This window comes from Prosopis cineraria, unplaced genomic scaffold (genome assembly GCF_029017545.1).
Source record: "Prosopis cineraria cultivar Desert tree isolate PC_DT_omini unplaced genomic scaffold, ASM2901754v1 PC10, whole genome shotgun sequence".
In the NCBI taxonomy this organism is placed as follows: domain Eukaryota; kingdom Viridiplantae; phylum Streptophyta; class Magnoliopsida; order Fabales; family Fabaceae; genus Prosopis; species Prosopis cineraria.
In genome coordinates, this window is record NW_026555341.1 from 7932923 (window position 1) to 7958244 (window position 25322).

Consider the following 25322-nt stretch of genomic DNA (forward strand, 5'->3'; position numbering starts at 1 on the left):
ATAATAACAATCCTATATAATAAAAGTTCATCTTAAAAATAGGCTAGCCCGGTTAACCTATGGGTTAGTTTGTTTATTTTGAATTTTTATAAGACAAACAACTTAACATATTTTAATTTACTAGTTGGACTTTGTAAGTTTTGGGAAGCAAACAAGTTAGTTTGTTTGGCTACATCTATTTTCTCAATTTCTTGATTGACATAAATTTTTAATAGCAATAGATACAAGAGAAATTAAGGGCATTTGGTTTAACAAATCAAGAAAATTAAATTAGCTTATTTCAAGGTTCTAAGTTTGACTTTTGATATATATATATATATATATATAATTGCATTAAATAAATATATAATTCTTTGATTGATCACAACAGGTTACATTAAGAGCCTTTGCTTGTGTTTCATTTTTTTTTTGTTTTAAAAATTGTTTTTGCAATGTAATTTTTAAAATTGTTTTTAAAATAAAATAAAAAGAAAATATGTTTGATTATGTTAGCTTAAAAATAGCTTTAGAATTTAAAAAATTAACTGATAATAATAGTTGTTGACGGTTAATAATGGTGGTTTATGATAATGGTTGGTTAAAGTAATTATAGTTTTTAATAAATAAACGTAACATAACTTCAACAAGAAAAATAAAATGAAAACAATTTTATTCTGTTTAAAAATAAAAAAGAATGGTTTTTGAAACAATTAAAATCAAAACACATTTAAATAAGTTTTTTTTTTATTCTTAAAAACAAAAAACTATTTCTGTACCAAACAAGATGTAACGAAGCCTTGTCTTAATCTCATTTCCTCTTTTTAGTTGCTGAATAAAACATGAATCTAAACTAAACACGTTGAAAGAAGAAATAAACATGATTAACGATAACAGCAAGAACATATTCTCTTGAATAAATTTAGTGTCGGATGAAGAGAAATAATGTTGCCTGGGAACTGATCAGAGAATGTGATGCGGCATGGCAGCCTTGCAGTTCATACAAAGCTTTAATACAACATTCAGAAAAACATATGAATCAACACATGACAAATGCATGCTTCAACCAAACATGTTCAGAGAACCAGCTTCTTTTCCATTCAACTGTTTATAGGATAAATGCATGGTGGGTGATCCTAATTTCTTCTCGAAGATGGAAATAACTAACGAAGAACTAATCATGGATTGACAGCACCTGGCTTGATTAAATAGTGTGAATTCAGAATGCAGTATAATATATCATCTGGTAACAATATTATTCTAAATTCCGCTTATGGATTCAAGAGTCAATGTTACCACTAGCCACTCATCTGAGACGAGCACTAGCTTATTCCAGAACTCACGTATGCTTCTATCCTGTCATGGAAAAACCGGATGGCTGAGAAAAAAAGAATCAGTTTACACCATAAATCCACTTTTCTGCATTGCTCGTGTAATTTACCAACTCTTCTGGCTCAAACCACAACTTAATTTCGTCCCTAGCAGTCTCCGGCCCATCACTCCCGTGGATGATATTTCTGCGCGTATTGTAGAATTCGTAAGTTAGTGAATCAAATGTGAAGAAACAAGCCAGTGGAGCTTTTTATGAAACAGTACTACCTTCCAACTACGACAGCCAGGTCACCTCTGATGGTGCCAGGCTCAGACTTCTGTGGATCAGTGGCTCCTATTAGTTTTCGGCCATAGGAAATGACTCCCTGTCCTTCCCAGACCTATGACATCAATTTGGCGGAGAAAGAAAGATGGTTAGGTTGGGTGCATCAGTTTGATGTAGCAATCCGTAAATCCTGAGATAGAGTCAGTTCTAACCATTGCAACAACAGGGCCAGAGCTTAGGAATTCACATAGGCCATTGAAGAAGGGTCTTTCCTTCAGGTCATGATAATGCTTCTGTGCAAAATCTTTTGAAGGAATCACCACTTTAATTCCCACGAGTTTGTACCCCTTCCGCTCAAAACGAGATATAATCTCTGAAATCTGAAATATAATATATCGTGAATAAATGTAACATTCACATTGATATAGTGAGGAGAAACATCATGATTTAAAAGGCTGTATTGTTGTAACAAATTGCCTGATAAACAAAAATCACAATTATAATTTTACTTTACCAGTCCTCTTTGGACTCCATCGGGCTTAATGGCAATGAAAGTGCGCTCCAGCTGCGCAGGGAAAACAAAAGCAAATTATTTACGCGTTAGCACGATTAGCATAACTGGCATAATAAAGAAGGAAAAAAGATAAGAATCAAACGAAAAAAAGAATATATAGTCGAAGAAAAGCAAGACGAACCTCTGCAGCATGTGCCTCTTGATCTTGGAGCAAGTAAACTACAAGACACGGGACAAGAAAATTTACAGAAAAAAGAAATTAGGGATTGAATATCTAACAAAACGTGCGGACTCTAAATTTATGCAGCTTTAAGAACAAGCTGATAATTGTCACAAAATTCTTATTGTATATTAGACTGAAATATATGACTTATACATGCTATTCGATTCGATAAACTGGTGCGCAGGGTAAAAGACACTAGAACTCAACAAACACATCCACAGACACGTAATCCTTGTATAGTAGCATTCTTTTCAATCAAAGCACAAAAAAAAAAAAAAAATTGGCCGGGGGTGGGGGAGCACGAAAACCACCACGGGCCCAAAAAAAAAAAAAAAGGCAAGACAAATGTTTGAGATAAGTGTAGTTCATGTTCAGACCTGCAGCAGGAAGAGCGAGAACCCCTGAAAGCCATGATCTGGGTCCACTTCCGGATTCAGACTTCCCAAAATTTGTGGCAAAAAGAGGCACTTTCCTTGTGATTGAAACAGCAGCAGCTACATTGCGCCCTTCTGTGAAGAGGATAAATTCGGTTATCTCTAAAGAAATTAAAGAACTCAAAACTCCAACATATATACTGCATACTGCAGATGGTCCACAATCATTATCTTTTGTTTGGGAAATAAAGTGAAAGGAATGAAAATTTCCAATGAATCTGGACATGATGCATCGCTCAATGCATTGCTGATTCTCAATAGCATCAGAAAACGCAGATGGAGTATACTCCAACCCGTCCCCCCCTGCCCAAAAAGAAGGAGGGGAGGAGAGAAATATAGCAATTTAGTTTTGTCCAGATTATCAGTGTGACAATTTTCCCTTTCCTGACATTCTAACAAGAGCTTCAATATTATTTATTTATTCTTCAATCCACAATATCAAATTGATTAGTCAAGAAGGGAATAGTGACTCCATAAAATAATTAAATACACAATAGAGTGCAAAACAAAGAATATTAAAAAATGTCGAAGAGAAAAACAAGATATCGCCAAACCCGATATATGTATCAACAAGATTCATCGCGTCAAGAGGCAACCTACAACAGGTTTCTAACATCAAAGCACAGAATCATTTATTCAACAAACCAATAGCAAAATGAGATTGGATCCTATAACATATACAAGAAAAAAATAGCGTTATACACGGGAAAATGCCGTCTTTTATTTCTCCGGAGTCCGTACTGAAGAAAAAGTCATAGGAGTTGAAGAATTACCATCGGAAAAAAGTTTCTAACCAAAGAAACAAAAACTCAATCCAGAGACAGGCACTACAGCCCCGAATTTAGGATACTATTCAAATTTACAAAAGGAACAGAAAAGATCAGAGTTCATTATTAAGCAGACAAATGAATCCAAAATAGCAGGGCAATGATTAGGAAAAAAGAAGAACCATGATGAGTGAGAAGAAAGTACCGGAGTAAAAGCGAGAGCCCCTGGAAGCAGAGAGAAAAGATCTCACGGCTCTAGAAGCAGATCTGCAAACTTGCGAGCTCATGTTGGAGGGATTGAGCTAGTGGCACTGATAGAAGGAAGAGGAACAGAGATAGTGGAGGCTACGAGGGACGTGTGACAATTTCGTCTGTGGACTGTGATGATGGTGCATATAACATGACATAAGTAACATTCTGATTGGTCCCGTGCGGCTCGCGTTATTCCGTTTTCATTTTGCTCCTATTTTATTATTATTTATTGTATAATTATTCTCATTCTCATTTTTGGTAAATGTGCCCCTCTTTGTGGCCCATTGCAGTTAGTTATGACTGACTTTACCGGTTAGGTCAGTCAAATCCCGAAGCAGGCATAGCTGCATGGGACGCGTCCACGTGATATTACACAATAGTCGAATCTGATTTAGCTCAGTTAACAGCACCACAGCGATCGTCTCAAGTGATTATCTCTGCGGTTTGTTCGTTTCTTGACTTCATGGTTTAATATAATCTAATTAATAATTGGCCATCTTTCTGTCTTTATCAGGATGGTTCATGTTCAGGCCCAAAAAAAAAAAAGGATGGTTCATGATGTGGGGAATCAATTATAGTCCCTTCTCCTCCTGGATGCCTAAAAAGGCCCTTGTAAAAATCTCGAATCAACCAGGCGGAAGTTGATATCTCTCTGATCACGCTATCTTGTAAAAAATCGGCCTTTCTGATTGGTTTTGTTTCTTCTTTAATTTAGTCGGTGGGTGTGCTAGAATACACTCAACATGATAAATCATCAAGCCTGTTACAGTCGAGATGTGATGAGGGATTGGTGTTTGAGAGAGATGAGGGAATAGTACGTGCGGTTGGTATACAGAGGAAGGTGATAGTGAAGCTTCTGGTGTTGTTGTCAATACTTTACTTGCAGAGTATAAATTGGACAGGAGGAACCAATTCCATTTCCTTTGGTGATGGAAAAGCCTTTCTCAATTAACAACAAATAAAGGAAAGGGGGGAGTGGAGAAGAAAAGAGATCAGAAATGCTAATGGAGGAGGACAAAGGTCGTTCGGAGGGACCTACAACAATTTATTGAACATGGATGCAATCAGAGTGAAAAGATGCTGAGGTTCACATGTTGGCCTACTTTATGAATTAACCCCCCACAAATATATAAATTGAAAGGTATTGGCCCAACGAAAAGGATAGGCAAATGGAAATAGAACCACCAGTTTTCCCTCTAAAGCTGGGAGCTTAAAAATTCATGTTCCTTGGAGTAGCCCTTTTTTCCTTGGCCAGAGTTTCTTGAAGTTTACTTGCAAAATAATGGCCAAAAGCTTCCTCACTGCACAGGGATCTCGATTGAGTGTTTAAAATCATCTCATCTAGTGAGTGTCTACTTTGGAGTTATCTCGATTGATTGTTTAAAATCATCTCATCCAGTGAGTGTCTACTTTGCAGTTGTAGGATTTCATCAAGGTTTGAAAGTTTGTGTACGTAGCAAAAGGTAAAATTGCGATTTAATGTTATCTTTGTATCTTGTGGCAATATTTTTGGAAACTGTTCAATTGAATCGATATTTTATAATGCGACGCGGAACACTAACGAGTGAGAGATCTTGGAACACTCGTGCTCATCAAATCTGGATCCCACTGCACATAGGTGGACCTTTTTGTTTCCATTCATTCGTCATAGTGATTCTTCATCATTAACAATCACACCAATCATCTCCAATTTGTGCAGCCTTAATGATTATGATTTATGAAGCCCCCTGCCTCTTCTGGTTATTCAACGTCAAAGACAAACGATCAGACGTGAACTAAATTTCTACTCCAATAAAAATTCTGCCAAGTACTAACATACTGGTATCTCATTATGCACATCAAAGACAAAACGGTCAGATATGAACTACCGATTTTTCTAGCCAAGAACAAAACGAAGCCACTCAACAACTTACACAATGCATAAAACATTTCCATCTTCCTTCTAGTTTGCTCTTGATTTCTAGCAAGTGTTTACGTACTTCTTTTATGGTACAAAATCCAGCCCCCTCTCCCCAAGTGTCACTATAATGCATGCAATGTCTGGTACCAGAATTAAATAAATGTTGGTAAATTGACACCATTGTCATACTTACACAAGTTTTTTAGATTTCAACCATGTTAAACTGACAGAATGTTGACTAAATTCTATCACGCCTTGATTGAACTGTTGGGAGTTGATGTGTCAAACTCCAAGTTGCAGTCAGTTCGTAAAGCCGACAACCAAGAGTCCACCTGCCAAAAAGAAGAATGGAGGGAAACTGAATGGAAAGACTTCATGTAACAACATCTAAATCCAATGAAGTTGAACATATGTAATAAAACACATCTGCAAAAGTTAATATCATTGAATAAAGGAAGTAACTATTTTGCAGCAATCCAGGCCGAAGAAAAATAACTACAACTTCCAATAAACAAATTACTTTAAATTAGACACACCTGTATTTTGGAACTACTTGAACACTCGTATCGAAATCCTAGACGAGATAAGATAAAAAAGGCATGTTGTCTCTCATCATCCTCCCGTTTAAAACTTGGTAGCAGCCCCACTTCAACAATATCAGATAGAGGAGTGGTGTCTTGAGGACTTAGATCTGCATTTTGTTACCTTTATCAGAATTTTTAATAGTGATGATGATTCAATATAAGATGAGTTGGCAGTAAAAAGCTTGTGAAATTTCAATCCTGTATATGTTACCGAAGGTAACAAGCTTTTGACGTGTAGTTGACACATAAGGATGCCTAAGTTTAATAAAGCAAGGAATTTGCCATGCAGCTAATCCCTTGGATACTCCAATATCGCAGTGGATATTCCTATAATATGTGAGGGATATCCAATAACAAAGCCACGCCCTTATAGATAATCTTGAAAAATTAACTAGACGAACAGAGAACCAGAATTGTTCAATAACTGCAAGGAAGACATTAAAATAATAATAGGCAAAAAACATGTTTTACAACGAGAAGAAGTGTAGAAGTATGGCTATCAGAAACCCAAAAGTGACAAAGTATTAATGGTATCAAACTAAATGTGTAGAGAATCCAGCCGAGAAAATAAAGATAACATTTTCAGTAATATCTAATGTATTTGGCTAGAAAGTGAATCATGAATCAACCAACAACACCTTTCTGCCCACAAACAAGCATGCTGTACGTAACTAGTATCAGGAAAAGGTAACAAAGAGGCGAGAACTATGATCCTAACTGCAGACTGTGGTTATTGTACGCAATGTACAGACATCAAGAAATAGTTCATTTCCTGAGAATTCAATTGACTGATAATAGTTCTACAGTTGCATGCTTGGCAAAATAGGAAACTGCACGCTGTTTTAATGAAGTACAATAAAAAATTGAAGCAATAACATAAGATAAAGTAGATATTGATAAGCACTTCTTTGCCTTATTTTGCCATTTTGTCATTGAAATTTTTTACATGCAATATGGTCACACAATAAATCTTCAGGAAGATAGTAACGTGCCAGCATAAATTTGAATAGCATAGAGGTTTGAAGGAAGACTAAGAGGAATAAAGAACATTGATTGCCAATACTACTTAAGTAGGCTGATCTAGAAAAAAAATAGTTCTGAAAAATAGGGTGCTCATCAAGGATCAAGCACTTGAGTGTTATCATAAAAAGTAAAAAACAGATCTGATGGTGCAAGTGTTAATAGGGGCTATATGACACTTTGCAGTTAACATAGGGCATGGTACAAGAGTAGGGAGAGAGAAGGAAAGCAATCATTTAAAATACCTGAACACAACAAATACGTGAAAATGCATTCTCCCTGGAGAACAACAAAACGAGGAACCCAATCATCTACATCAGAATCATCTATAGGTGGAGGATCTCCTGGCAGCGCCGTCCATCTCTATAGCAAAAAAATTGAAGGTAAATTAGTACTAAATTTGTCAGGAGAATGAAATACTAGCGTACAAACTAGTGCAAGGTAAAGCAATGGGATATGGGCAATCTGTACCGTTCTGATGTACATGTAGCCAGATAGACGAGCTGACCGAAGAATCTCATCAATATGATCCAATCTGTGTGAAATAGAAAGATATTCAATAATTTAATACTATGATATCAAATAATCAATATGATAAACTCGCTTGCACTAATCCAAATTTAAAGCACAGCACGAAAGATAAAAGGACCATGATAGTCCAAAATAGTTCATCACTCACTGAGCTTTTAAGTGAGCTTCCCTCTCTTCTGCATCAGCAAGTTCTGATTGAAGTGATTCTACTTCCGCAGCAGTTACCTCGACCTGCAAAATATGAACTTTTGTTGGTAAGAGATTATAGTCATTGTCATCATAAAACCCATAGTACACAAAAGTTGTAGGAAAACCTTTTCCTGGCCAGCAGTACGGGAACCCCAAGACAGGTTCCTCAGAGAAAACAAGTTCAACATGAAGACAGCCTACTCAAAACTGGAGCAAAACTATACTATGATGAGTTACTGATTTCAAATAAGCTCACTTTCTTAATGATTACTTTTGGGTTGTTTTCAACTTTTCTTTTTCCACCAGGAAACATTACCTCGAAGAATTTATCAATTCTAGCCTTCTAGGCTCTGAATATATGGTGTTCTGATTTCGAGAGATTTTACAGTTAATGATGGGGCGTGGAACTGATCAGGATGACATCTGTTCCATGACCATCATCGACCTTTTTTGACAAAGGAAAAACCTGCATCTGAGAAAAGAAAAACTGTTTATGTATAGTTCATTCCATAAAGTTACCACTTGCCAAAAAACCATATATGCAGTTGTTCCCCAGGTGACAGAGTCATCAGCCATAGTGCCATACAATGCTGACCAAATTCGTTCAATTTGCAATCCAGGTTCCTTTAAGATCCCGTTTGGTTACTAAAAAAAATTTGAATGGAATGGTTGTGAATGTGATTCACCTTCTCCTTTAATCATCTCATTTTTACCTTTATTTTTTCAATTAATTTCATTTTATTCCTTTCTAATAACCAAACGGGACCTAAGTCATTTGAACATGGATCCACATTAGTACAACCTGGCAAGACAAGAAAACTGTTCATCCATCTAAAAGCTACAAGTGACAGACCCTGGCTTCCTTTCTGTCAAATTATTGAAGTGAAGAAAGAGCTACAAATCATTATACCTGTTGCTTGTTATTAATTTAGCAGTCATGGAAACTATTTTACATATAATTTTTTATCTTTTTCCTCTCAAATATAACAGAAGCCTCTCTTTCCTAACGATCAAATGAAGCACATTAGGACACTATACCAGCTTCTAATCTCACCAAGCAAGAAAATGATCAGCTTAGTCGCTACTCCACAGAAACCAGCATACAGCAAAATCTGATTATCGGAAAAACACGGATGGCACCAGAATTAGTTACACTAAAGACTAATTTTCCATGTTATCAAAAAAAAAAAAAAAAGACTAATTTTCCACTTCCACCTAAAATAGGTTGCCTCAAGATAAGAACTAAGGAGAAAGAATACTGTTGCTTGACGAGAATGCTATAAATAAAACGTCGCTTATAATTTAATTCATAATTAATGAACAGTGAAAAGCGAAAGCATCTCAACGTCACCGTAATGGAACTAGATAAATCCATTAATTTACGAATTCCAGATTTCCAATTCTCTAACAGCAATGAACTGATCAAGGGCCAAAAAAAAAAAAAACAGGAATGAACTAATCAAATAACCGCATATTCATCGACTGAAAAAAAAAAAATATATATATATATATATATATATCATGCAAAAGCTTCACTTTTGCCATGAGAAGTCCTGGTATGGTATGAACACATAACCAACGAACAAACGAGAAAAGCCCATAGCTCATACTCGTGGTAGTGGCAGAGACCTTAAAGAAAGCCAGCTAGCTAACGAAGGACATTTTACTTCGCGCAAATAGATTTACACGGACATGCGGCTCAAAATAAATAGATAGATAGATAAACTGGGTAAAATTATGGTTTGGTCAGACCTTTTACGTTTTAATATGATAATAATATTTTAATTTATTTTTTATTTAGGTTATAAAATTAAAAATAGGGAAATCTGATATGTTAAAGAAAAAAGAAAAAAGAAAATCATTGAACCAATTATTTTTTTTTTTTTTTGGGACCGGAAAACCAATTTGATAAATGATAGGCGGAAGCATAAAAATATACAGAATCGAACAATGAAGAAGTCCCTCTCAAGCCCTGGAAAACTTGGTCGTGGCAGTTTGTGGCCGAAATTAATCGAGAAAGTTTTACAGTAGGATTTGCGACCAGATAGTTCTCGTGAAGATAAGGGATATAATAGAATAGGAAATCACCAGTGGTCAATATTAGATGATGAGACTTTCCCATACTTTCCTCTATCCTCTCCACTCATGCCAGCGTCTGTTCGGTGTTTATTAAACAGTTAACCATGGCTGCTTTTCTTACTCTTCACAGTCTACATGGCTCTCTTCTTCGATCCCAGTTCCTGGGCCAAGACCACAAAAAGCAATTCACGTTTCACAGAAAGGCAACACCATCCACAGCACAAACAAGGGCTAAATTCAACATGGCAGAAATCTTGGGAGGCAGAGGGCTATGCAACGGAGAAAAAGGTATTGAACAAGAGCTGAAGAAGAAAGTGGAAGAGCAGGCACCACCAGCAAGCGGAACAGAGCAAGAAGCAAACTCAGGTGGGCCGGCCCAAGCAACGACTGTTCCAGAGGATGCCTTCGAGAAAGAAATGATGGGGTTAACAGGAGGATTTCCAGGAGGAGAAAAGGGTTTGGAAAAATTTATCCAGGAAAATCCTCCACCTCCCAAACAGTCATCATCAGGTAAAATAACTGACCTTAAACTCTCCAACAAGCCAAAAGCACCGGAATTACCGCTCTTGTTGCCAGGGATGATTGCAATAGTCAAAAACGAGAATAACCCGTATTACATGTACTGTGGTATTGTACAGCGGATCACAGATGGCAAGGCAGGGGTTCTGTTTGAAGGAGGAAACTGGGACAGGTTGATTACTTTTCGGCTGGAAGAACTGGAACGCAGGGAAAAAGGTCCTCCAATGAAAAACCCCAAGTCTGCTGTGCTCGAACCATTTCTTGAAAAGAAATCAAAGTAGGCAGGGTCTTAGTTCTCCGTTGTAAAGCATGTTTATTAGTTATTTATATAGTACAAGATCCATTCTGCAATTGAAACATCAACCAGGATCGTTGTCGGTCCCTATATTCCAAAATCAATTATTCAATTACATCAATTACTACAACAACGTAGAAATATCAATCACGGATTTCCATTCCACTTCTGTGCCTAAACCATTATTGACAAACAGGAATAGTATATTGTTCTTAAATTACAGGGAATTACTAAATCGGAACCATCAGCTAGTACATTAAGACAGATTAGAGCTGTCATCCTCGCAACGTTAGGACACGCTTAGAAGCACCCACCCAACTGTGTCAAAGGGCCAAAAAAATCATATTAGCAATTGAAACAATATAAGAACTTGAAAGAAAACTCGATAAAGAGGGGGTGACATAGAAAGAAACCAAGTGAAGAAGCATAACAGGTAGTCATGCAATTAGCAGGCATAAAAAATAATCCCATAGGCAAATGTCAATATCATTGGAATGAACTCGCAAGGAGATGTTGCCTACCATAATTGCCTCAATCTCCTCACTGGACACAGGAGTTCTTTTGGGCTGAAGTGAGGCTTTCCCTCCCACAGTTGATGGAGCTTTTGAGCTTGAAAAGAATGGTAAAGCATCATTTTCTGAGACTGGAGCCTGCGTCTCATATGCAGACCCTGCTTTCCATCAAAATTGGAAGATTTACTTATTACCAAGCATGAAGCATCAGAATGAAATTTGTTCATTGGGACAAAGATCCAAAACTATGAAAGAAATTGTAAATCACATAATAGATCTGACATATGATTATCATAAAATTGGTCCTGACAAAAGTAGTAAACTTCTTCAATTGTTTGTTCAAGGATTCGAGAGTTGAAACTCTTTGCAAGAGCGTTAGTTTATGAAATGTCACATACATTATCATCGTCAGCCTCTGTTTACTATTAAATTTAAAACCAGAATGCATATGGACATCACTTATTTGTTGAAAAACTGAAAGATATTAAATACAATGTTGCTACCAAAGAAAATTTTATAGAGTTCGCGCGTCCAACCATACGGAGTTATCAAATATACGAAAAATCTAGAGTGAAAGGATCTCCAATGAAACTGAAATCTATAAAGCTTGCAGAATCAAGTAACAGCATTCGATGAGTAGATACTGGATTGTCCCCAGAGGTATTGAATAAAGTCAGCATAAATGCAAAACATAGCGTAGCATGGCGAATTGAAAACATATGGAACAAAGCTAAAGCCAGACGAAAGTAACCGCCAAATATCAACCATTTTGCTATAATAAAATCAGTGGATGCAACAGAATAATAAAGCCAACTTCTCCCAAGCTATCAAGATTCACGGATACTTAGGGATGCATCACTAGGTCTCAAAATTAAAATTCCATCCGTATAAGAAACGGCCTATCTCAAGAGAAGCAACAAATTCACATTATAAATCAACGATGAGGCTAGATTACGTTTCACTCATTCATCCTGAGGGGAGTACTAGAAGATATGAAGTAAATATTAAATCATACAAGTAAGACCCAACAAGCGCACGAAAAGGAAAGTAACGCAAAATTATGACGCATAGAGGAATCCCATCCGGCCAAATTCAATATTTGAGAAGCTAAATTGCTTTATTATGTCAATATGAGATTCGCGAATTAATATAGCTCGTTACCGGCAGCATCAAGTTGTCTAAACACGTTAAAAATAAAAGCTTGAAAAGAAAAGGGCGGCCCAAAAAAAAAAAAAAAGGAAACCAAAAGATGAAGGCGAATAAAGAATGAGAGACCTGAGGGCTTGGGATGTCTCTGAGGGAACTTGATGCGAGGGATTCTCTTCATGGCCTGAGAAGCACCCATGGCTCCCTCTCTCTTCCAATGAGTCTTCCCGTTCGGTTTATCTTTGCGTCGTCGACGCCAGCGATTTGGATTTTGACAGTGAAATTCTGAACTCGTCTCGCGAAGATTGTCGAAATTTGAAGCATAATCTCGCGAGCCGTGCGAAAGCACTGCGTATTCACTTGTAATGACCGATCAACGTTTTGGGTTATTAGAACTGGACATTTGGGCTTCGGCCTACTCTTTATTCAGAGACTCCAATTAAATGTCCAACGTTATTTTCTTTTCTGTATAAAAAAAAAAGTTAATTTCTTTTGGTCTGAATGGCCTATACAGGGCCAATTAAAATTCAATTTTTGTAAACCAAAAATGAGGAAATAGAAAAAAAACCTATGGGCATATTAGTATGCTTACATATGGGCAAGATCGGATCCCAAATTAAAATTCAATTTTTGTAAACCAAAAATGAGGAAATTAAAAAAAAAAAAAAAACCTATGGGCATATTAGTATGCTTACATATGGGCAAGATCGGATCCGGTATCACCTCTAATCAGTGCCCAGCCTGATATGCTGTTTAGGCCAACTCGAATCCCAAGTGTTCAACTGCGTTAGGCCTGGAGAAATCTAGCAAATATTTTTTTTTGAAAAATACCATTATTATCATTTAAAATATAAGCTTTATAAGACTAATGTTATAATCAAAAGTAATTCTTTTTTTTTATAGTATCAAAAGTGATTCTTTTAAAACTACATATAATCAACAGCGGGAAATTATTTTTACTTAATATTAATTAAAAAAATTAAATTTTGAAAGAGATTAAAAAAATTATAATGATAAGAAATATCCAAAAATATCATAAAAATAATAAATTTATGATAATATTATAAGATAAGTATTATTCATACAAAAATGATACTCCCTCCATTCAAAAATATAAGACATTTTTGAAGGAGTTTGATATTTAAAAATGTAAGGTATTTGTAATTTGTTGAGATATAATCATTATTTTTTTTAAATACGTCTATTGATAATGACTTTATATTTATTATAGAGTATTTAATAGAAATAAATATAAAAAAATAAAAATAATTAAAAAGTAAATAATTATTTTATTAAAAAATAAAATTTAATTAAAAATATTTTATATTTTCAAACATAAGAACATATGTTCTGGTTTGGCGGGATTTGACCCTGGCCCCTGTGCCTGATCCAATGACTGGGGCACGCTGAGCTAACTATGTTCTCAGGCAATGTAGACCGTCCCAAGGCATTAGGTCATACCATGATAATGAATTTAGTGACCCCATAAAGTGCCCCACGCATGGGTTTTGGCCAGCTAACATAGGTGAAAAGCATCACATTCACGTCACCAGCGGATGAAGTAATCCTAGCCATTATATTAAAAAATTTGGAGCATAGCAGTTTGAAACAAAAACATAAATTTAATTTCAAATTTACAATCAAAATATTTTAAACTTTTAGTGACAGACCAAAAGTTTAAAATATTTAAAAATTTGATAGTAAGATTCCAAAATTTGATACTGATGTTTTAAATCTGCGTTACCCTCAAATTTTAAAACATTAGTGTTAAGGTTCATAATACCAATGCCAAAATTTGGAATATAAGTATCAAATTGTTGTATATTAGTGCTGAAATACTTAATGATCTTTTGTGTTTTTTACTGAAATTTTTCAAATTTTTTGGTCTCAAATTGAAATTAAATTCTTCTTCTATCTCCACTATCATTCCTCCTTAAAAAAATTAGCAAATGCTTCTTGTTTTATTTTGGTTGCAGAAAATAATTTATCGTGAACAAATATTTTATTTTGATTAGACTACGTCATGTAAACTCTAGGGTAAAAAATCCGTTTCCCATTTGTCTCACTTAAACGAGATAAAACATGTATTTATTTTTTGAAGTTTAAAATGGTATTTATACACCATCTTTTTTTCAATTCTCTAATTTAGACAATCTCAATTCAACATAAGATAGAATTCAAACTGTAGAAGGATAATTTTCAGCACTTAAAAATCAAATTTGACTTTGTCTGCACATCCTTAATTCAACTCAAAAACCGTGTTATTTGGCTCCTTTTACGACTAATTCCTTGTGCTACTCTCCCACAAGACGTGCTTTTTGTCTGTCCACGGAAGACACGAGAAGAAGAAGTGGACTTAGGAATTATTGAACGGGAAAAAAAAAAAAAAAACCAGTCAATACTTAATGCTGACACTGTATATTAAAGTAATAAACAGACTTTCACGCCATAGATTTTGTTGTAATTCGTTCCATTTTTCAACACACGCGCTGCGTTGAAATTGTTGGATCATATATTTAAGTCATAACCGTGCTTAACTAATGCCTCGGCCTTGTCAACTTTCTCCATTATTAATTTATTGCTCGAGCTTCACCAATGTAATTAGCCAAGGCTTCGCATTCATTTTTTTTCCCCTTTTGTACATAGCACCTTGGAACGCTTCCAAAGAGGGTGCAAACTCGATCTGGTCTTAACCATCAAGTAGTCTCTTAATTCTTGAGTCTTCTACCAAAGTGGAAAATACACTAATCCAATTCATATATACCTTCAAATTTCAAATGAAGATATATATACGCAGAGAGAGAGAGAGAGAGAGGGAGAGACTTCAGGCTCTGTACTGCGCTATGCCATTATATGAGCCAGTCTTTCACGTTAATCCTGCACACGGTGACAGCGAAGGAACAGCTTATATATTAATCAATCAATCCAGTATTATGCATTTAGAAGATAAGATAAGCCTCCATCAATTGTGTGGCTCAAATCAGAGGCTTCTCATCAATTAAGAAACACACATCACTATATTGAACTGGCCAAACTGGAGAATTGGTCTTCAATACTCGTGATTCCCTCAACTCAAAGGGTAATTGGCTGGACCCTTCCAACCCGGCAGATTACAGTCATAATTTCCCCCCTTTTCCTACGAAAAAAACAACATTGGAGGGACCACTTCCTTTGACTGTCAAATCACTTGCTCTCTTGACTTGTTGATGCATTACCATAACTCTTCTACGTTGACATACATAGGCCCACCACCATTAGGCTGCTTATGTAAATGACCCCCCCTCTACTTCATGCTTCTGCTCTCATCTCATAAAGTGCCATAAATTCACTCTGCTTTTCTCTCCCCTTTGCCTCATACCTCTCTTGAAACACTATACCCATACCTTTTCTCACTCTCAGTTCAAACAAAGAAAATGATGCACACCATTTTTGCTTGCTTGAATAGGCAAGTCTCAGATGTTAAAGTAGGAGTGGTGGAGCAACCTCAAGAAAAAACGGCTGTGTACAGAGACGAGTTGACGAAAAAGCAAGCACCCAGAAAGGCAGTGGTGAAGAAAAGTGTGAGGTTTGCGGATTCAGAGCCCACAGTGATTGCTGGAGATCATGACGAGTCGGAGAAGGAAAAGGGAAGTGAGAAGAGAAGAATAAACCGGAGTACTGAGAGAGAGGGGATTATAGTGAAGGTGAAGATGACGAAGGAAGAAGCAGCTAGACTGCTATCGAAGTGCAAAGAAGGAGGATTTCTTGAGTTCAGGGACGTTGCTCGTGAGCTTGTATTGATCCCAGCAAGCCGTGTCAGCGCCGTGCCCACTTCCACGCGCAACATCGAAGAAGCCACTCTTGCTGACATCCCTGAATAGTTTTTATACTATAAATTAGTAGTTTATAGCTCTAATATGATGCAGCAGAAAACTGTAGTATTCTATAGGACTATGCTCTCTGCTGGAGTGCCGAACTTACTATTTTTTTGGGACGATACTACTTGACCTACTGTATTATATATGTGATGTATAAATATGAAGTTTCCGCTAAGCATGTGCATGCTCATAGCCCTCAATTTTTCATCTTCATGATCTCTGATTGAAATGATCAAAGATAGTGTCGATGGATTGGCAGGCATCATATTGTGGGATCAAGACTTGGATAAATTTTTTGAACTCGGTGGGATGTATTGCCAGCCTCAGATGGCCTAGGGACTTGGCGTGTATGTATATATATTTTTTGGTAAAGTGTACAATATCTTCCCTTTCCAACCAAATGTTATCAGTATCATGAAGTGCTGTGCAGCTTGATCTCCTATAATTAACCCCCAAATTCACGTTAACATGTACTCTTGGATGGAGGAGTAGTACTCTCAACGCCTGTTTGTTTTGGACTTCTAATATTTTCAAAGTCTTTTTTTAATTTATTGTTGATAGGTTTTGTTAAATGTTATTTGGTTATTATTATAATTTTTTTAAAAAAAAAAATCTATTTGAAAAGGTCAATGTAAAGCTGAATATACTCTCTCTTTTTTTGGGTAAACAAACGGGTCCGCACAAGACCCATATAAAGAAAAATCAAACAGAAACTAAACAGGGTATCTATGGGAACAACCCTGGCATCTCTATCAAACAGGCTGCGCAGTTCCACAGGTGGTCCAAGAAGCAGTTGAATCGAGTTGGTTTGAAGGTATAGCTCCAGATAAAAGGCTAAAAGCTATTTGGTTACTTCTATTAGATGAACTTTGTAAATGTATTCCGGAACTTGTACTTTTAATGGCCAATTAAACATATATACCCTTAGCTTTTCTACTCAATAAAAAAAAAAATCATCTTATGGGATTTAAATATTGAATTAATTTAATTTTACTTTTTTTAATAAATTTGAGAAACATTTTTATCCAGGGAAAAATATTGTTTTTGATTTAAAAACTGTATAATTTTCCGCACTTGCAAAAAAAAATGCTAGGCTCCATAGCCTAGGGAAAAATTATCCTTAAATTTAATTTTCTTATGAAAATAATATTGTCCAACCAAACAGAGCGTTTTGACCTGTTCCAGGTGATGGGAAATCTCAATTCCACGCACAACACGCAGCATCAACAACGACCTTGACATTAATGTTTCTTTAATTTCTAATAGCCCACAGTGCACGCTTCCATCTAATTCGTTCATTAGTTAACTTTTGCACCGAACGCGGATTGTCTCATGTGATTAGAGAGGAGAGTTTGGATAAGATTTAGCTGCATTTCTTCATGCACATCCAAAAAAAATATGTATCAGATTGCTGTAAATATTTGATGATAGTAGAAAGAAAAAAAGATAATAATTTAAAGAAGTGCGCTATTTTAAAAATGAAATTATTAAAAATAATTATATATAAAATTTTATTTGATTGAAATTGTGTAATTTATTGAATAAAACATAAATAATGTTGTGCGCTAGTCCATACAATAATTTTTTTATGGCTTCACCTTCAAAAATACCAAAATCATATTTTTCAATGAAAGCACGTAATTGCTTATTTATACTAAATTCATGGTCTACATTCTCATATGAGAGTTGGCTGCACGCATTTAAATTGGGAGATAGTGCCTCAGAAGCAATGTCAATGAGTCTTTTATTAAGGCATTACATTAGTTAGATCTCAGAAGTTTAGTTCAATGCAAATCATGATCAGTTTACTTATTGAAAAAGAATGGGATATATTAAAAAATAAGAATAAAAATAAGCTGAATTATCCAATCCGTTATAGCAAACATGAAAAAAAAAAAAAAAAAAACTCAATGCCATATGCCTTGAATGTGGGATTCACTACACTAACCACAAACTTTAGGAATTATGACACTTAATCCCATGAATTAAATTACTCATATCTTCTCATAAACATTGATTTATCAATTCTTCACATTTTGATTATCATTTTTTTTATCTTTATTTGTTAATCCATTCCATTCCTTTTCTGCAGACAAATGAGATCTTAAATTTAAAAAACAATTGTGAAAGATAACTCCAAATATTAATTCAAATGATAAAAAAAAAGAATTCTCTATTGAAAATTATTGAAAGTGACCTAATTTAAAATAGTCTTAAATTGAGCAAGTTTTCAATTTTTTTTAACTCCAAATTAACACCATCAATCTAAAATAAACAAAACACCCTCTTTATATACTCATTAGAATTTGCAATAAGGGCATTTCTAAAAAGAAAATATTGGATCCTTAAAAACTCATGCATCATAATCGATATTGAAAGTTATGAATTTCTTCTAAAATATGAATTGTATTAAAATTTTACCATATTTTGCGTGAGGAAAAATTGCAACTGAATTTTAATGTGGTATGCATCGGGATTGTCTATACTATAAAAATAAGACAGAGCATATTACTTACGTTGCCCAAATTAAAAGTCTCACTGTTGCCACTCTAGCCAGTCAGTAATTTTTTTTTTTTTCTTTTATTTCGGGCAACACTGCCGGTCAATAAAGTCAGCTTATTGTATTTCATACTTCTTCGGTGCATGCTTTTTTTAAACATTAATTAGTCAAGATAATTGAACATCGAATTGAAAGGCAATTGGTGTTTTTATCAGATATTCAGCCATATCGTCACCGGATCTTTATATTAATTGGCAACAAAGTGCCTAATCTATACATAACTTTTTGCCTTTTGCCCCCATCGTCCCACTGGTGAGCGCCGTAGCCTGCAGGTTTCATTCCTGAGTGAAATGCGACAGTTGAGTGTTTTATTGACCGAGTTCCTAGTTTTCTTAATCGTACGTGGCATTGTGGGGCATGTTGTCATTATGTTTCGTTTCTTCGAAGTTTATGCTTTTATCCCGTACGGGTAATCTGATCTTGTTACTGTTCGAAAAAATTAATATTTATATGGCCACAAATTTAAAATATATTATCATCTATAAAAACCAAAGTATTAATGGGCTTATTATTAAAGTCAATGCCTTGATTCAAGAATTCATGGTTAAAATTGGGATCAAACCAATCAAATTGTTAATTTATACCATATTTGATATAATGGGATAGTTTTTGATGGCATTGGAATCTAAATATAAATGAATTTTAAAAGTGTGTGTGATAAGATAATGGAATTCTAATTTAATTTTAATAAGTATTTGTATTTAAAATAAGAAAAAATCAAAATATCATTTTTCTTTATATTAAAGACCTTTTCTATCACATGCTTTCTTTCCTCTTCTTCGACAATAACACACGGACGCATCGAAAAAATAAATCACAATCACCTAATAATTCAAAACAAATAAGCAGAAAACCATATAAATTCAAGCAATCCCAAGTGCATATTGAATAAAAATCAATGGCTAAGTCCAACACGCACATATCAAACAAGGTACCATCAAATTCTTTGCCAAAGATGAAACCAACCACGATGGCACCATCACTGCCAACACCTTATGCCTCGACATCAGTTCTAGCAATGCCCCTATCTCGAACTATGATCTTCGCCTCTGGATCATCTAGCCAATCTTGACCCTTGGATTGTCATTGTCATGGACATTGTGCTCAAGTTTTTGCTGGAATAGAGGTAGAGAAGTTCAAATCTAAAGGACTTTAAGATGCAGTCAACAAAAATTGAAACCAAAGTAGTGACCATCAATGGTGGCAATAATGGCTGAAGCTTTACAATGAAATGGTTTGAGAGGGCAAAATGAAATTCCAAGGAGAAGAATCCAAATCCTTAAGGGTGAGAAAGGAATCAAATTTTAAGAATTGTGGCATAATTATGATTCTTAAGAACCCTAAATTTGTTAAATTCCACGTTTTCATTTATCTACTCTAAATTCTTGAATACCAAACAAGGTCTTAATAATTCACATATTCAACTGATTGAGTCGACACAAATTTCATGATGATTTACACATTAGTTTAAGTAAATGTGTTAATTAGGGTCAGTCCCTAAAAGGTTATGACCTAAACGAGTAAATTATATAAAGCTTGATTATATTTCAGGATTCCATTTTGATCAGTCTGGCCCTCATGGCCACAGCCTTATATATTTTTTACTTTTTAATTTAAAATATAAAAAACATATTGAAAATTCCAAAAAATTATTACACATTAATTAAATTTATAAAAACAAATTTAAGTCTAATAAAAACAACATCACAAAATTAACGCCGATGATAATAAGACTTTACTACCATCATCAGCAAAATTTTAATAATTTTTATTGTCATCAAGATCAATATAATTTTATCCTTTTCTTTATAGAGCCTTAACAACGGCAAAAATATTAAATTTTTTATATATTGCTTCTTCATCCACGTGAAATAAGGTTAGGGTTTTAAAATTAGCGTATCATTTAATTTTTTTTAATATTAACATTTAAAAAAAAAACTATATAAGGGTCGGCCCTTGCCCTTTTAAGCCTAAATTATTATTTTATATTTTAAAGTAGCAGTCTGATAATAAATTTTTTCAGACTTAAAAAGGTTAATCTTAATTGATGGCTCCAGATTTAAGTAAAAAACATAGGCCCAGGCCCTATTTAGCCCAAATTTGGCATGATCTGGGGCTTACTTTCAACGTTATTGTTTCAGACAGTCATCTATTTATCTTTGCCATTTTTTTGTCCATAAATATCTTTATTCTTAGAGCACCCGCTTTGGTCCCCAAATAGCGCATAAGATGGGCCTGGGTGACAAACCCAAAAAAAGAAGACAAATAAAGAAGAGGGACCATGACTTCCATGGTCCTAGTTGTCACTCCCATGGCGGTTTGGTCTTGATCGAATAGAGATGCAGTAGTATTAAATTTAATTAAAGTGACACACAGAATTATGTCTGGCAAGAGGAATTAGTCATTTACAATACAATAAATGAAGATTTAAATTTTTATTAAAAAAGGTGTTGATATTAAATATTAAATATTAACTTAAACATAATAGCTTTCAATAAAAAGACATCTGTGGGTAACCCAAAAGAAAAAAAAATTGAATTAAAGTACCCTATCCATCCTAATTTATAAGATTATTTTAGAGATAATTTTGTATTAAAAAAATAAGGCAATTTTATAAAATAAGGCTTCATTAAATATACTTTTTCAGTATTACCCTTATCTCATTATTATATTCTTTCTTTAATATTAATAAATGAATGGTATTTTTATAAATTTATATTTTTATTTTGAAAAAAAAGTATGTTATAAAGTGTGTTTAAAGAGCTTTATTTATATATATATATATATAATTTTTTTTAAATTGTCTTATAAATTGGGAAAGGAGGAGCCTGATAAGAAAGAAGTTGTGAAACTAATGAGAAAAATGAGGGTATATAACTTGGTATAAATCATTATTTAATTAAATTATCTTGGTATCATATAAATAAGCCTCAAGTACAAAACTCCACATGTGATATCACCGTGTTCAGTTTTCGTAGATTGTGCTTATGACTTGATCAGCATCTGAATCGTTCAGATTTTATACAATTTATTTTTTTATTATAAAATTTTAATAAATATATTTCATCATTAATCTGGGCAATACAGATTTAATCTAGATGATACAATTTAGTATTATTTTTTTAAATTTTTATAAATTAACTATCTAAATGTATTATAAACAAATTAGATTTAGAGTACATCTAAATATTTAATTTATAAAAATTTAAAATATTTAATATTAAATTAGATCATCGAGATTAAATATACATTATTGATTCAAATTGATAATAAAAATAAATTCATTACAATTTTATATTTTAATAAATATATAATAAAATATAAAATAAAACCGATAATAGATGACTCAGGTTAAAAATCTGGTCAATCCAAATTGCTCATAAGCTAATAAGGTAATGATGGCACCGAAACCGAACTCTGATATCAACCACAAATTTCCTTCCAAGCCACCTGCTTCTCCAGCCAAAATAATGATGAAGCATGACATTTCAGAATAGGAAGCAACAATTACACCGGCTATATTATATATGGTTCAAAGTCTTGCTCATAAAATTAATTCGATTATAAATATATATTACGCTTGTTTCCATATGATCTTTATCATTATTATTTTTTCCCCTCCCTCGCTGTGAGCCTTTCTTCCTTCTTTTCTGCGACTAGCATAACAAAGACAATGCAGAAGTGAGGTTACTTCCTACATATAATATATATGACGAATCTTATTTGCTGTACTTAGAATTTAGGATCTGCCAGCCTGTCTGGAATTTCTCGTTAGAAAGAAAAAAATGGCACCGTCGTAGAAACTTCTCAACACTCTGTATTTGCGTTATAGTAAACTCCATCTATGGGCCAATCATTTCAATTCACGACCTGTGCTCTTCAGCGTTCACTGTTCTTGTCTTGAAAATCTTCCCAGTTGAAATTTTAAAAGGAAAAAAAATAAAATAAAAGAACGCCACTAGTGTCAGATTTTATACAGCCCTGCTGGACTACAACAACAACTTTGGATTCCCATCCTGGGGACGCTTTTTTAATTGCTTCACATCAAAATACATAATTGACCACTTTTTCGATAACGAGTGTTCGACTTTGGATTCGTATTTGGCATACAGTAATGAGCTTTTCATGCCCAACAAACGTCCTCTTTTCCCTCACTACGTTACATGCCTCTTTTTTCTATCCATTACTTTGTCAGAAATGGGTAATGGCTGCCCACAAATGAAAGAGAGAATAGATGGACGAACATTAGCAAAAATATACAATATCTTAATTCAAAACTTCTATATTTAATTTTGTCTATTTGTCATCTTCCCTGTTTCCGAGACGGCCACTCCCATTCTTAAAAGCTTCTATTGAATTCCATGCAATCTACTTGCCCTTGAGAAAAATATAGTGGGAGTGCTGGATGAACAACTGAAAACAAAACCATAGACACGGAACTGATATGTGTGCGTATACTTCAGAAAACAGGGTTAGTTAATTAAAGCAGGGAAAAGTAAAGGAAGAGAGCAAGATTGTAGTACTCTAGGCACAAGATCGTCATCTTCAAGTGAGATTTACAAATGTGGTCATTATCACTTCTTACATCAGTTATTACAAAAACCTAGAATTACAGGCTGCAAAGAGAAGAAAAACCAGAGAGACAGAGAATCATCTGTCCATCTGAGGCGGCACTTCAGGAATTTCGAGGATGCTCTCTAAAGAAGGCTTCCATGGTTGGACTAGTTTGTCTCTGCTTCTCTTTATCTCTTCCAGAACTTGGTCCAGTCCCATCCCTTGCTTCTGGTTGAGTTGAAGTATCAGCCATTGTAGCTCCTCTTTCGTCAGCACGACTTTAACCCTCACTCGCTTCTTTCCTTCATCTTTCTCTACCTGATGCTGCTTCACCTCTTCCTTTTCTTCTGCTTGCCACCGATCAGTCTCGCTGGATCTCTCCATGCAATTGCCCATCACTAAAACTCTTGATGAACTTGACCTTTCTTATAACTTTTCCCAGGAAAATGCCCTTGCACTGGATTCTGATTCAGAAATTAAGAACCCAGATGGGAGACGCGCTTTGAAGATTCTACAAGGTTACAGAGTATGAGGAGGACGGTATGGAGGGAGATGGGTGTATTTATGGGTCCTCTTATATAAATAAGAACATGTGGCTCAAGGTCACGGATAGTCAATAAAAAGACGATGAGGGTTCACGGAGATTTGTTTTAACGTTATGTATCTTTCTCCTCCTCCATGACGTGACGTATTTCGTATCTTTTTAAATTGTATTAATTAATTGTTTCTTCATATTCTATTGCCCCTGCCATCTGTATTTGCTTGTTTTTTTGTTCTATTTTAGGGCCTGAATAGTGTACCTAAGGGACATGAGCTAAATAATGGAGAAATGGGGCAAGTGTATTAGAGGAAAAACCAAATTAAATCTTCTCTCTTATTATTTAATCATGCATGTTGAAATGATATTAAAGAACACGATTATTTATTTCGAATTTTTTAATACTTGCTCTTTTTTTGTTTTTATTTTATTATATCATGTGGTATTATTTTTGTGATGGTTGAAAAATTAAATTAAAAAGAAAAAAAGGGGTAGATTGCAAATATCTGAAAGGCAACGCGCAATAATGTGGGGGGATATAATTTGTTAGCTAATGATTGTGAGAATTAACCCATTGTTTGTCGGGAGAAACAGCCTTTGTGAATTGGGAAAAAAAACCTGTTGAGATGCATGTGCATAATGTGAGATACATCAATTAAAATAGTGAGAAAAATGCCCAGAATTTGCAGATATATAAGCACACTTTCACATGAATTTTAATTATATATAATTATATATACTCTTCCTATTTAAAAATAATTTTTGGAATGAACTGGACGCAGCAAATTCGCCCTTTTCATTCCGATAAATATAAAATCGGCGTCGTATTTATTTTTCACGACAAAGTCACAGGCTGAGCAGCGTAATTAGGTATACGCGAGAAAAGAAGGCAATAGAATTAACTGACAGAAACACTAATTGTTTGCTACTAATTATTAATCATCTGACGAGAGAAAAAAATTAGGCGGTTGGGGGGAAGAAGCGTCGCCAGTCAATAAGCTAAGCTGATTAACTCAGCTTAGTTTATGATTATGCTTATAATTATAATCGTAAGCGCTTTTCGCTTTTGCCTAATTTCAACAACCTTTTTGATTGACATTGCTTTTTTCACGTCATTATCCGTTTTGTCACTGTTTGGCTCCTCATGAAAATGAGGCATGATTTACGTTCACTGACCCGACCCTTTTTCGTAATTCAATCCTCTTGCAAATTGCACTATGTACCTCCCACCTCTTGATTGATTGGAAATGCCAAAAATGTTCCTTTCTCTAAGCA

The 25322-nt window shown here is 34.6% G+C and overlaps 5 protein-coding genes across 6 annotated transcripts; 2 read left to right on the top strand and 3 right to left on the bottom strand.

Moving 5' to 3' along the window:
• Positions 1 to 936: 936 nt before the first annotated feature.
• On the bottom strand, positions 937 to 9099 carry LOC129284597 (nucleoside diphosphate kinase IV, chloroplastic/mitochondrial). The gene is made up of 14 exons (XM_054920124.1): positions 8304 to 9099; positions 8113 to 8194; positions 7947 to 8029; positions 7739 to 7802; positions 7513 to 7630; positions 6200 to 6354; positions 5952 to 5995; positions 3717 to 3793; positions 2688 to 2819; positions 2269 to 2306; positions 2088 to 2138; positions 1786 to 1953; positions 1576 to 1688; positions 937 to 1493 (listed from the first exon to the last, which is right to left on the bottom strand). Exons 2-14 carry the CDS (start codon positions 8173 to 8175, stop codon positions 1370 to 1372), a joined length of 1230 nt encoding a protein of 409 aa, XP_054776099.1. The 5' UTR covers positions 8176 to 8194; positions 8304 to 9099; the 3' UTR covers positions 937 to 1369.
• Positions 9100 to 10072: 973 nt separating this feature from the next.
• LOC129284595 (NAD(P)H-quinone oxidoreductase subunit S, chloroplastic) lies at positions 10073 to 11045 on the top strand. 2 transcript variants are annotated; one of them, XM_054920121.1, is made up of 2 exons: positions 10073 to 10576; positions 10705 to 11045. In XM_054920121.1, the coding sequence occupies exons 1-2, from the start codon at positions 10171 to 10173 to the stop codon at positions 10737 to 10739; spliced, it is 441 nt and encodes a 146-aa protein (XP_054776096.1). In that variant the 5' UTR covers positions 10073 to 10170; the 3' UTR covers positions 10740 to 11045. The 2 variants fall into 2 exon arrangements, with proteins under 2 accessions (XP_054776096.1, XP_054776095.1); XM_054920120.1 differs by having other exon boundaries at positions 10074 to 11045.
• On the bottom strand, positions 10937 to 12882 carry LOC129284596 (uncharacterized). Its single transcript, XM_054920122.1, has 3 exons — positions 12668 to 12882; positions 11402 to 11550; positions 10937 to 11198 (listed from the first exon to the last, which is right to left on the bottom strand). The coding sequence occupies exons 1-3, from the start codon at positions 12735 to 12737 to the stop codon at positions 11181 to 11183; spliced, it is 237 nt and encodes a 78-aa protein (XP_054776097.1). The 5' UTR covers positions 12738 to 12882; the 3' UTR covers positions 10937 to 11180.
• A 2965-nt stretch (positions 12883 to 15847) lies between these two features.
• On the top strand, positions 15848 to 16570 carry LOC129321247 (uncharacterized). Its single transcript, XM_054966960.1, has one exon. The coding sequence runs from the start codon at positions 15952 to 15954 to the stop codon at positions 16396 to 16398; it is 447 nt and encodes a 148-aa protein (XP_054822935.1). The 5' UTR covers positions 15848 to 15951; the 3' UTR covers positions 16399 to 16570.
• A 6899-nt stretch (positions 16571 to 23469) lies between these two features.
• Positions 23470 to 24076, bottom strand: LOC129284562 (uncharacterized). Its single transcript, XM_054920075.1, has one exon. The coding sequence runs from the start codon at positions 23903 to 23905 to the stop codon at positions 23606 to 23608; it is 300 nt and encodes a 99-aa protein (XP_054776050.1). The 5' UTR covers positions 23906 to 24076; the 3' UTR covers positions 23470 to 23605.
• Between the last annotated feature and the right edge of the window lie 1246 nt (positions 24077 to 25322).

Bases quoted from the DNA above. Each gene is read 5' to 3' on its own strand.
- LOC129284595 (XM_054920120.1), top strand. From the start codon at position 10,171: ATGGCTGCTTTTCTTACTCTTCACAGTCTACATGGCTCTCTTCTTCGA.
- LOC129284597 (XM_054920124.1), bottom strand. From the start codon at position 8,175: ATGTTGAACTTGTTTTCTCTGAGGAACCTGTCTTGGGGTTCCCGTACT. The intron at 7,803-7,946 runs GTGAGTGATGAA...TATTTCACACAG, and splicing joins GAAGCTCACTTAAAAGCTCA to ATTGGATCATATTGATGAGA. The intron at 2,139-2,268 runs GTTCGTCTTGCT...TTCCCTGCGCAG, and splicing joins AAGAGGCACATGCTGCAGAG to CTGGAGCGCACTTTCATTGC.
- LOC129321247 (XM_054966960.1), top strand. From the start codon at position 15,952: ATGATGCACACCATTTTTGCTTGCTTGAATAGGCAAGTCTCAGATGTT.
- LOC129284562 (XM_054920075.1), bottom strand. From the start codon at position 23,905: ATGGGCAATTGCATGGAGAGATCCAGCGAGACTGATCGGTGGCAAGCA.
- LOC129284596 (XM_054920122.1), bottom strand. From the start codon at position 12,737: ATGGGTGCTTCTCAGGCCATGAAGAGAATCCCTCGCATCAAGTTCCCT. The intron at 11,551-12,667 runs GTCTCTCATTCT...GATGGAAAGCAG, and splicing joins GAGACATCCCAAGCCCTCAG to GGTCTGCATATGAGACGCAG.